Here is a 12713-nt window from a genome sequence, read left to right as displayed (position 1 = left end):
AAGAGGGAGCCACCCATCTTTTTGCATTGTTTATAAGTAGGGGCTAGACAAAGAAAGGGCAGAACGGCCATTGCAATCTGGGACGCCGTTCTCCGGATGTCATGACATCTGTCACTTATGCTGAAGCTTGTGATATGAATAAACCTTATGATCCAAGTTCAGTATGAGCGGACTCCTTTGTTTATCAGCAATAATTGCCAGCATTCACCCGATACGACAGCAGCATTCCTCCTCCTCCAAACACGGCGAGTTGAGTTGATGGCAAAGAGCTCGATTTTGGTCTCATCTGACCACAACACTTTCACCCAGTTCTCCTCTGAATCATTCAGATGTTCATTGGCAAACTTCAGACGGCCCTGTATATGTGCTTTCTTGAGCAGGGGGACCTTGTGGGCGCTGCAGCATTTCAGTCCTTCACGGCGTAGTGTGTTACCAATTGTTTTCTTGGTGACTATGGTCCCAGCTGCCTTGAGATCATTGACAAGATCCTCCCGTGTAGTTCTGGGCTGATTCCTCACCGTTTTCATGATCATTGCAACTCCACGAGGTGAGATCTTGCATGGAGCCCCAGGCTGAGGGAGATTGACAGTTATTTTGTGTTTCTTCCATTTGCGAATAATCGCACCAACTGTTGTCACCTTCTCACCAAGCTGCTTGGCGATGGTCTTGTAGCCCATTCCAGCCTTGTGTAGGTCTACAATCTTGTCCCTGACATCCTTGGAGAGCTCTTTGGTCTTGGCCATGGTGGAGAGTTTGGAATCTGATTGATTGATTGATTGCTTCTGTGGACAGGTGTCTTTTATACAGGTAACAAACTGAGATTAGGAGCACTCCCTTTAAGAGTGTGCTCCTAATCTCAGCTCGTTACCTGTATAAAAGACACCTGGGAGCCAAAAATCTTTCTGATTGAGAGGGGGTCAAATACTTATTTCCCTCATTAAAATGTAAATCAATTTATAACATTTTTGACATGCATTTTTCTGGATTTTGTTGTTGTTATTCTGTCTCTCACTGTTCAAATAAACCTACCATTAAAATTATAGACTGATCATTTCTTTGTCAGAGGGCAAACGTACAAAATCAGCAGGGGATCAAATACTTTTTTCCCTCACTGTAATACACAGTCGGGCTCACACACACATTACAGACACATTTCAACACACACATTACAGACATTTTTACACTTCACCGATGCAAAACAAAGTTAAATAAACCTGTTTACACCACAGCGTTGTTGAATACTCATTTCTGATTGGCTAGAAGGGCATTCTAGAATTGGCAGATATACAGGACACCTAATCATGACACATTATAAAGCACTGCACATGCAGACTGTACTTGCTACAAAGTTACAGAAAGCTAAACCAGCAACCACACAAACCGATATTGGTTACATTACAGACACATTTCAACACACACATTACAGACATTTTTACACTTCACCGATGCAAAACAAAGTTAAATAAACCTGTTTACACCACAGCGTTGTTGAATACTCATTTCTGATTGGCTAGAAGGGCATTCTAGAATTGGCAGATATACAGGACACCTAATCATGACACATTATAAAGCACTGCACATGCAGACTGTACTTGCTACAAAGTTACAGAAAGCTAAACCAGCAACCACACAAACCGATATTGGTTACATCACATTGTTGGTTAAGGGCTGTAAGTAAGCATTTCACTGTAATGTCTGCACCTGTTGTATTCGGCGCATGTGACCAATAACATTTGATTTGATTTTGAATAAAAAAAAAAAAAAAAAAAAAAAAAATTGATTTGATTTGTAAACACCGGTCCAACGAGGAAAAACTATGCTAGTTAGCTAGCTGTCATTTATTTGTTTCTGAAGAGACATCTGATGGCCTAACGTGGTGAGTGATGGGATTAACATGGATTTCTCCAGGTGGCACTGTGCTGTCAAATCCTCCCATATCTTTCTAGTTTGACCAGCTGTTTTCAGCAACTGATATCGTTGAATTCGGTTGTCATATTGACAGGTTTGCTAGCAACAAACTATTTAGCTAGCCTAGTGTTTGATATGCAATGTGATCTCCTCATAATGAAGTGTCCTAATGAGAAGGCAAACTGTTCTATACCAGGCAAAATCGCGCATTACAGCTCATTGTTTTGGAAGTATCTACATTAATGTCACTAGAAAACAGTTTAAACAAACACAAACAGCTACTTTGCTGTTATTCTGGCTGTATAGATGGACGTGACTGTGTTAGCCGGAGTTGGCTTGCTAGCAAGCAAGGGATAAGAAAGAACGCTGCCACTTGCCAGACAGCATGGCAACAGAATAAAAATGAACAAACAACTGGGTCACGTCCATGTCTATAGAACAGAAAGAATGTTGTTAGTTTTATCCCTGTTGATCGAACTAACGACCAGATTTTGTGGAAAGACGAGAAAGTATGAATTCACTTATCAAAAGGAAAGTATAATTGAAAACATGTTATTTCGGTAAATGTGTGCTTTAGTACTGTTTGTTGGCAACTGTGGTATAAGCGGGATAAACGCCTCTGTTCTGTACATTACCCACGAAAAATGAACTCCGCAAAGGAACTCGGCTCCGTCTCGTCCTACTGCGTCGTCCATTATCTCCAAGGTAATGGTCCTTTGTAGCTCAGTTGGTAGAGCATGGCGCTTGTAACGCCAGGGTAGTGGGTTCGATTCCCGGGACCACCCATATGTAAAATGTATGCACACATGACTAAGTCGCTTTGGATAAAGGGCATATATTATAATGTTCAGAACGTCAACGTTTATCCCTTAAACACAAGGCACTGAGACAAACATATGAAAATATTGTATAGATCTATAGGCTATAGAGTCAGGTCCATCATTATTGGCACCCTTGATGAAGATGAGCAAAAAAGAATGTATAAAATAAATATTGCAAATGAAGAGTTTATGTCCAAAACGCTATGTCCACCAATTTTTCACATTTTTGTTTTTTCATCAGTAATGATTGCTTATGGGTAACTTCATGTGTTTGTAAAATATTACTGTTCTCAGATTTGTAATGCAGAGATTTTAGAAAACGTTATATAGCCATTGTTTAGCTGGAATGGAATGTTCGTGTCCTGTATATTTGACTGTGATATGTTGTTGTCTCACCAAGCTAACTTAAGATGAATGCACTTACTGTAAGTCATTCTAGATAAGAGCATCTGCTAAATGACTAAAATGTCAAATGTAAATGTACCCCTGTAACATCAAGCAAAATATCCCCATAACATCAAAGATGCAACACCATATTTTACCGAAGCTACGAGCTACTTTTCTACCTATGCTTCCGTTTTTCGACACTGACCGTAGCACCGGTTCCAATCCAAGTGCCAATTCCGTTTATTAAACTCCAGGTCGGTGCTATGGTCAGACGACATGAAAAAGTGTGTGCGTTTCATGGCTGAGGCAGTCCTGTTGCCTGTCACTCATCATGTACCATGCATGACCGCCAAGAAGCTCCAACCCTGACTGTCTCCCCACTGCAACGCACCACAGGAGGCCACGGTCTAACCATACGAGCAGTCACTCCTATACACTCCACTCCATCAACAGTCTGACACAGAGGGGGCCAACTGCCCAAGAGGTGTCAAAACACTCAAAGAGGACCTCTTCTACTTCCTTTAAGGTCTTTAAAGCATATGGTTGGAAAATTCCTAGGTTTTCAAGAAATCCCAGTTAGAGGATTCTCAGAAAGAAAGCTGGGAATTTTTGTGAAAGTTACCAGAATCTTGCAACCATAAAAAGGGATGATGTTTACTGGATCTGCTGTACAGTAGGGAAATGTCCTTCCCTTGTTCCACAAAACATTGTAACAGCGTTGCTTCACAAACACCATTGCACAGCTCTTTCAACACAAGCTAACGTTATAATTATCCACCGTCATTAAAATGTAATGACTGGTGGCGTGGGTAACATACCTTAACCAATACAGTTACAGTGGCTAGCTAACACCCACCCACCTTGAAAATAAATAACATTTGCAAAATGTAGGCTGCTGTAGGCTTTTAGGCTACATTCATCCCAAATGGAACCTTATTCCCTATATAGTTCACACCCTTTGACCAGGCCCCATAGGGAATATGAATACGCTGCCAATTTGCGACGCAACCTAATAGAATCATTCCTTGCCGTAATTACAAGGAGAGGTAGGGGTGAAGTTAGCAAAAGCAATAAATCCTGTGTCTGATGTTGAGATGGTATCCTCCACTTCCTCCTCTAGTCTGTGGACTACATCTCGATCCAAACAAGGCACTGTATGTTTAGTAGCTTTAGCAGTAGGGGGTAGTGGGGAAGACGGGGGACGGGGTAGGGGGAGACAGTCCAAAGCTCTCCCCCCAGAGGTGCAGTATGTCTCCAGCTCCGGTGTTCGCTGGAACCCCAAGTTAACCCCAAGCCTGGCCATCCCTGTTAGAGACCTGGGTTCAAATTGTTTGAGCGTTTGCTTTAGCCAGCCTGGAATGTCAGGTGGGTGAGTTTGACACTTTTGGCACTATTCTATTGATTCCATTGCAACAGGCAATTACATTGTTTACAGATGTACGACAGTTAAACTTAGCTCATTAAGAATTTTTAAGTTATATTCTTTGAGAATCAATGGATAGATAGCATTAATTTAAACGTCCAATAATACATGTACCAATCCCATGGACGGTGTAGTCCATTTTCCTTTCAACAAGGTGAGAGGACATGATATGTATTTATTTGACAGGGACAATGCACATCAATTAAAATGTCTGTAAATGTGCCCGATGTAAAGACATAATGCTCAAACTGCCGGACTCTTTCCATCTCTCTAGGTCAATTAGTCGATAGTGATGTGGTGGCACTGACACAAACCTCTTGAAAAACATCTTACGCAATCACAGCCAGCCATCAGTTCTTACCTTACTGGAATGTATGGGATGGTTGGAATTGTTCCTGTAGTAGTGAACAGCACTGACCAGCTTACAAAAACATACTCAAACGCTCTCTTACTAAACCAGAATAATGTGTTGTTGAACTGTGTAAACAGAATACATAAATCCAAGGGGAAGGCCTTTGACAAATGGCCCATTTCACTCACCGTCTCGTTGCCAAACAAGATGTCGACGTACGGCATGACCTTCATCATGGCCTCCTTGAAGAATTGGCTGATGAAGGGAGCCGAGAGGTTCAGGCTAAAGATCTTGTTGTTTTCAGACGCGTGCTTCGCCACCTTCAGGATTGACTCTGGGGACACCGTCAGGAAGAAACCCTGAAAACAACAGATGATATAACATCATGAAACAAGACAATACACTAGTATTATCATGTTTCTTCCCTGTCACACACACACACACACACACACACACACTGAAGAAGAAACCTTGAAAACAAACAGACAATATCCCCTAGCAAATCAAATCAAATCAAATTTTATTGGCCACATGCGCCGAATACAACAGGTGCAGACATTACAGTGAAATGCTTACTTACAGCCCTTAACCAACAGTGCATTTATTTTTAACAAAAAAGTAAAAATAAAACATCAACAAAAAAAGTGTTGAGAAAAAAAGAGCAGAAGTAAAATAAAATAACAGTAGGGAGGCTATATATACAGGGGGGTACCGGTGCAGAGTCAATGTGCGGGTGGCACCGGCTAGTTGAGGTAGTTGTACATGTGGGCAGAGTTAAAGTGACTATGCATAAATAATTAACAGAGTAGCAGCAGCGTAAAAGGATGGGGTGGGGGGGCAGTGCAAATAGTCCGGGTAGCCATGATTAGCTGTTCAGGAGTCTTATGGCTTGGGGGTAGAAGCTGTTGAGAAGTCTTTTGGACCTAGACTTGGCACTCCGGTACCGCTTGCCGTGCGGTAGCACAGAGAACAGTCTATGACTAGGGTGGCTGGAGTCTTTGACAATTTTGAGGATTTTCCTCTGACACCGCCTGGTATAGAGGTCCTGGATGGCAGGAAGCTTGGCCCCAGTGATGTACTGGGCCGTACGCACTACCCTCTGTAGTGCCTTGCGGTCGGAGGCCAAGCAGTTGCCATGCCAGGCGGTGATGCAACCAGTCAGGATGCTCTCGCTGGTGCAGCTGTAGAATTTTTTGAGGATCTGAGGACCCATGCCAAATCTTTTCAGTCTCCTGAGGGGGAATAGGCTTTGTCGTGCCCTCTTCAAGACTGTCTTGGTGTGTTTGGACCATGATAGTTCGTTGGTGATGTGGACAACAAGGAACTTGAAGCTCTCAACCTGTTCCACTACAGCCCCGTCGATGAGAATGGGGGCGTGCTCAGTCCTCTTTTTTTTCCTGTAGTCCACAATCATCTCCTTTGTCTTGGTCACGTTGAGGGAGAGGTTGTTGTCCTGGCACCACACGGCCAGGTCTCTGACCTCCTCCCTATAGGCTGTCTCATCGTTGTCGGTGATCAGGCCTACCACTGTTGTGTCGTCGGCAAACTTAATGATGGTGTTGAGTCGTGCCTGGCCATGCAGTCATGGGTGAACAGGGAGTACAGGAGGGGACTGAGCACGCACCCCTGAGGGGCCCCCGTGTTGAGGATCAGTGTGGCAGATGTGTTGTTACCTACCCTTACCACTTGGGGGCGGCCCGTCAGGAAGTCCAGGATCCAGTTGCAGAGGGAGGTGTTTAGTCCCAGGATCCTTAGCTTAGTGATGAGCTTTGAGGGCACTATGGTGTTGAATGCTGAGCTGTAGTCAATGAATAGCATTCTCACGTAGGTGTTCCTCTTGTCCAGGTGGGAAAGGGCAGTGTGGAGTGCAATAGAGATTGCATCATCTGTGGATCTGTTGGGGCGGTATGCAAATTGGAGTGGGTCTAGGGTTTCTGGGATAATGCTGTTGATGTGAGCCATGACCAGCCTTTCAAAGCACTTCATGGCTACAGACGTCAGTGCTACGGGTCGGTAGTCATTTAGGCAGGTTATCTTAGTGTCCTTGGGCACGGGGACTATGGTGGTCTGCTTGAAACATGTTGGTATTACAGACTCAGTCAGGGACATGTTGAAAATGTCAGTGAAGACACTTGCCAGTTGGTCAGCACATGCTCGGAGTACACGTCCTGGTAATCTGTCTGGCCCTGCGGCCTTGTGAATGTTGACCTGCTTAAAAGTCTTACTCACATCGGCTACGGAGAGCGTGATCACATAGTCATCCGGAACAGCTGGTGCTCTCATGCATGCTTCAGTGTTGCTTGCCTCGAAGCGAGCATAGAAGTGGTTTAGCTCGTCTGGAAGTCTTGTGTCACTGGGCAGCTCGCGGCTGTGCTTCCCTTTGTAGTCTGTAATAGTTTTCAAGCCCTGCCACATCCGACCAGCGTCAGAGCCAGTGTAGTATGATTCAATCTTAGTCCTGTATTGACTCTTTGCCTGTTTGATGGTTCGTCGGAGGACATAGCGGGATTTCTTATAACCGTCCGGGTTAGAGTCCCGCTCCTTGAAAGCGGCAGCTCTACCCTTTAGCTCAGTGCGGATGTTTCCTGTAATCCATGGCTTCTGGTTGGGGTATGTACGTACGGTCACTGTGGGGACGACATCATCGATTCACTTATTGATGAAGCCAGTGACTGATGTGGTGTACTCCTCAATGCTATCTGAAGAATCCCGGAACATGTTCCAGTCTGTGCTAGCAAAACAGTCCTGTAGCTTAGCATCTGTGTCATCTGACCACTTTTGTATTAACCGAGTCACTGGTGCTTCCTGCTTTAGTTTTTGCTTATAAGCAGGAATCAGGAGGATAGAGTTATGGTCAGATTTGCCAAATGGAGGGCGAGGGAGAGCTTTGTATGCGTCTCTGTGTGTGGAGTAAAGGTGGTCTAGAGTTTTTTTTCCTCTGGTTGCACATTTAACATGCTGGTAGAAATTAGGTAGAACGGATTTAAGTTTCCCTGCATTAAAGTCCCCGGCCACTAGGAGCGCTGCATCTGGATGAGCGTTTTCCTGTTGATTTATGGCCTTATACAGCTCATTCAGTGCAATCTTAATGCCAGCATTGGTTTGTGGCGGTAAATAGACAGCTATGAAAAATATAGATGAAAACTCTCTTGGTAAATAGTGTGGTCTACAGCTTATCATAAGATACTCTACCTCAGGCGAGCAAAACCTCGAGACTTCCTTAGTATTTGATTTTGTGCACCAGCTGTTGTTTACAAATATACACAGACCGCCACCCCTTGTCTTACCGGAGTCAGCCGTTCTATCCTGCCGCTAGCTGTATGTTATCCATGTCGTCGTTCAGCCACGACTCGGTGAAACATAATATATTACAGTTTTTAATGTCCCGTTGGTAGGATAGCCGTAATCTTAGGTCATCCAATTTGTTCTCCAATGATTGAAGATTGGCTAATAGGATTGATGGGAGCGGCAGTTTACTCGCTCGCCGTCGGATCCTTACAAGGCACCCCGACCTACGTCCACGATATCTCCGTCTCTTCCTCATGCGAATGACGGGGATTTGGGCCTTGTCGGGTGTCTGTAGGATATCCTTTGCGGCCGCCTCGTTGAAGAAAAAATCTTCGTCCAATACGAGGTGAGTAATCGCTGTCCTGATATCCAGAAGCTCTTTTTGGTTATAAGAGACGATGGCAGAAACATTATGTACAAAATAAATTACAAATAACCCGGAAAAACACACATAATAGTACAATTGGTTAGAGGGCTGTAAAACGGCAGCCATCTTCTCCGGCGCTGTTCTCCGATGTAAAGACATAATGCTCAAACTGCCGGACTCTTTCCATCTCTCTAGGTCAATAAGTCGATAGTGATGTGGTGGCACTGACACAAACCTCTTGAAAAATATCTTACGCAATCACAGCCAGCCATCAGTTCTTACCTTACTGGAATGTATGGGATGGTTGGAATTGTTCCTGTAGTAGTGAACAGTACTGACCAGCTTACAAAAACACACTCAAACGCTCTCTTACTAAACCAGAATAATGTTGTTGAACTGTGTAAACAGAATACATAAATCCAAGGGGAAGGCCTTTGACAAATGGCCCATTTCACTCACCGTCTCGTTGCAACAGGTTATTTTACTGTTAGGAACACACACACACAGACAGACACAAACAAAGACAACACCCTGCAAATAACAGATCATAATAATAATAATAATAATATACACAGGCATCATGATGATTTCTTCACTGTTATGATCGCCAAGTACACGAGAAACAATCCCCATAGCTCCACACATACAGTACAGACATAACAGTCTGTGGGCTGACGGACAACATGAGCCAAAATGTGCTCCCTGTTTGATCCAACTGCTCATTTGTGGCTTCTGGAGTCTGACAAAAGAATTACGGGGTACAATTCAATACGCTGTAACAAGGTGAGGCATTGACATATCATGAGAAAGGCAGTGTAATGCGCGAGGGGTGGTTAGGCCTAAGCATTTATCTAAAATGGTTTCTTGGAACGTATACAATTAAGACAAAGAAAAGAGAAGGCTGGTCCAAGGCTGTGTTCTGAAGGAAGCAACATGCACATATCGGATGAACGAGAAAACAAAAGTCTGGTCTGGACTCTGGTTACTGGGAAAGAGGAGGTCTGCTCATTGCGTGAATGAATAGAAATCAGGTAAGACAACACCTCTGTGTTGCAGGTTGAAATCCGAAGCGAGACTCTCCTGCAAACCACACAAAACCACCCCTCTTTGATGCTGATCTCCTTAACCTTGTTTTCAGCTACAAGCTTCTCTTCTAGACATCCACTGTGTCACAATAGGGGCAGGATAAGGATAAAAAAATAATACCTTGCGTATGGTGATACATTTAATCTAGCTGAAAAGCTTCCATTGAACAGTGCACCTCTCTCATTAAAGCACGTATGACATTTGCAGCGAGCAAATAGAGGAGCGACCTTCATGTTGTAAAGGAAAGATACTAATACTGCTGAATGGAAGGTACCCGGTTAGTCAATCAAATGCAACAATGTATTACATGGTACTAAGTGGGGGAATATTTAATCACATATTCATGAAGTCTTGATATTTTTAACTCTCTGCAGAAATTCTCATTACTTTATACATTGCTTTACACAGTATGTCATCATGCGGATGTGGAAAATGTATTTGGTTAGGAATAACTAGGACTGGGTTGGTGCCCTTGGGTTGCGGTATCATGGTGCCACGATGTTCCATCTGCATAAAATTAAAGGTGTTTTGAATGGGAACTCATCATGAAACACAAATAAGATGGCCAATCATTGACCCTGACACTTCTCAGTCTGAGTGTGCCAGCATGTCAGAGGAAACTGAGATTGCTTTCTGACACAAATGGCCTTTTTGTAGTTGAAGAGAAACTATGGGCCCTGGTCAAAAGTAGTGCACTATATAGGGAATAGGGTGCCATATGGTAAGGCTAATGTTAGCTGCTCTGATGAAAAGGGCTGTCTTTCCGATACCATTTTTTGGTAATATTTTATTATACTTTTTTGGACAATAAACAAAAACATACCTAGATAAAACAATAAACAACTTAACATTTACATACATTTCCACAAGCATTAATGACATCACACTTGCTCAGACCCACATGTTCCCACCATATCCACAACCAATGTTGTTTCCAATGCTTGTAAGATTCTGCCACATACAGTGGGGAAAAAAAGTATTTAGTCAGCCACCAATTGTGCAAGTTCTCCCACTTAAAAAGATGAGAGAGGCCTGTAATTTTCATATTTTTAAGTGGGAGAACTTGCACAATTGGTGGCTGACTAAATACTTTTTTCCCCCACTGTATTACTTCAGATTGTGTTATGTTGTTTCTGTCTGTAGGCAGATTTTTTTCAATATTTAAATAAAACATTTAATTCTTCCATTCTCTTAACACTGGAGTATCATTTGACTTCCAGTATTTAAGTAATAGCATATTCAATATACAGTGGGGGAAAAAAGTATTTAGTCAGCCACCAATTGTGCAAGTTCTCCCACTTAAAAAGATGAGAGAGGCCTGTAATTTTCATCATAGGTACACGTCAACTATGACAGACAAAATGAGAAAAAAAATATCCAGAAAATCACATTGTAGGATTTTTAATGAATTTATTTGCAAATTATGGTGGAAAATAAGTATTTGGTCAATAACAAAAGTTTCTCAATACTTTGTTATATACCCTTTGTTGGCAATGACACAGGTCAAACGTTTTCTGTAAGTCTTCACAAGGTTTTCACAGACTGTTGCTGGTATTTTGGCCCATTCCTCCATGCAGATCTCCTCTAGAGCAGTGATGTTTTGGGGCTGTCGCTGGGCAACACGGACTTTCAACTCCCTCCAAAGATTTTCTATGGGGTTGAGATCTGGAGACTGGCTAGGCCACTCCAGGACCTTGAAATGCTTCTTACGAAGCCACTCCTTCGTTGCCCGGGCGGTGTGTTTGGGATCATTGTCATGCTGAAAGACCCAGCCACGTTTCATCTTCAATGCCCTTGCTGATGGAAGGAGGTTTTCACTCAAAATCTCACGATACATGGCCCCATTCATTCTTTCCTTTACACGGATCAGTCGTCCTGGTCCCTTTGCAGAAAAAACAGCCCCAAAGCATGATGTTTCCACCCCCATGCTTCACAGTAGGTATGGTGTTCTTTGGATGCAACTCAGCATTCTTTGTCCTCCAAACACGACGAGTTGAGTTTTTACCAAAAAGTTCTATTTTGGTTTCATCTGACCATATGACATTCTCCCAATCCTCTTCTGGATCATCCAAATGCACTCTAGCAAACTTCAGACGGGCCTGGACATGTACTGGCTTAAGCAGGGGGACACGTCTGGCACTGCAGGATTTGAGTCCCTGGCGGCGTAGTGTGTTACTGATGGTAGGCTTTGTTACTTTGGTCCCAGCTCTCTGCAGGTCATTCACTAGGTCCCCCCGTGTGGTTCTGGGATTTTTGCTCACCGTTCTTGTGATCATTTTGACCCCACGGGGTGAGGTCTTGCGTGGAGCCCCAGATCGAGGGAGATTATCAGTGGTCTTGTATGTCTTCCATTTCCTAATAATTGCTCCCACAGTTGATTTCTTCAAACCAAGCTGCTTACCTATTGCAGATTCAGTCTTCCCAGCCTGGTGCAGGTCTACAATTTTGTTTCTGGTGTCCTTTGACAGCTCTTTGGTCTTGGCCATAGTGGAGTTTGGAGTGTGACTGTTTGAGGTTGTGGACAGGTGTCTTTTATACTGATAACAAGTTCAAACAGGTGCCATTAATACAGGTAACGAGTGGAGGACAGAGGAGCCTCTTAAAGAAGAAGTTACAGGTCTGTGAGAGCCAGACATCTTGCTTGTTTGTAGGTGACCAAATACTTATTTTCCACCATAATTTGCAAATAAATTCATAAAAAATCCTACAATGTGATTTCCTGGAAAAAAAATCTCAATTTGTCTGTCATAGTTGACGTGTACCTATGATGAAAATTACAGGCCTCTCTCATCTTTTTAAGTGGGAGAACTTGCACAATTGGTGGCTGACTAAATACTTTTTTCCCCCACTGTAAGTGACAAAAATAATATTGTCCAACCCATTGGGTATTTCACCACACCCTCATATGCCATGTCTTGAAATATGCAGATAGACGGATTAAAAGTAAACTTACTTTGTAACACTTCTGACCGACAGCTTTCTCTGCCCATAACATTTGGACTTTATAGCACTCGCAGAAGACATTAATTATTGAGTCATTGTTCATTTTACACTTAAGACATCACTCTTGTTGTGCTGTAG

At 43.1% G+C, this 12713-nt stretch overlaps 1 protein-coding gene across 3 annotated transcripts in view; it reads right to left on the bottom strand.

The window, feature by feature from the left end:
* Window positions 1-12713, bottom strand: part of adkb (adenosine kinase b) — a 277396-nt gene that overhangs the window by 80433 nt on the left and 184250 nt on the right. For all 3 annotated transcript variants that reach the window (XM_041889368.2, XM_041889365.1, XM_041889367.1), the window contains exon 7: window positions 5080-5250. In XM_041889368.2, coding sequence (XP_041745302.1) covers window positions 5080-5250 — 171 coding nt within the window. The remainder of the gene's footprint in view (window positions 1-5079; window positions 5251-12713) is intronic.

The sequence above is a fragment of the Coregonus clupeaformis genome, chromosome 1 (genome assembly GCF_020615455.1).
Source record: "Coregonus clupeaformis isolate EN_2021a chromosome 1, ASM2061545v1, whole genome shotgun sequence".
Lineage (NCBI taxonomy): Eukaryota > Metazoa > Chordata > Actinopteri > Salmoniformes > Salmonidae > Coregonus > Coregonus clupeaformis.
Note: the sequence above shows the minus strand (reverse complement) of the source record. Positions and strands in the feature narration are given on the sequence as shown.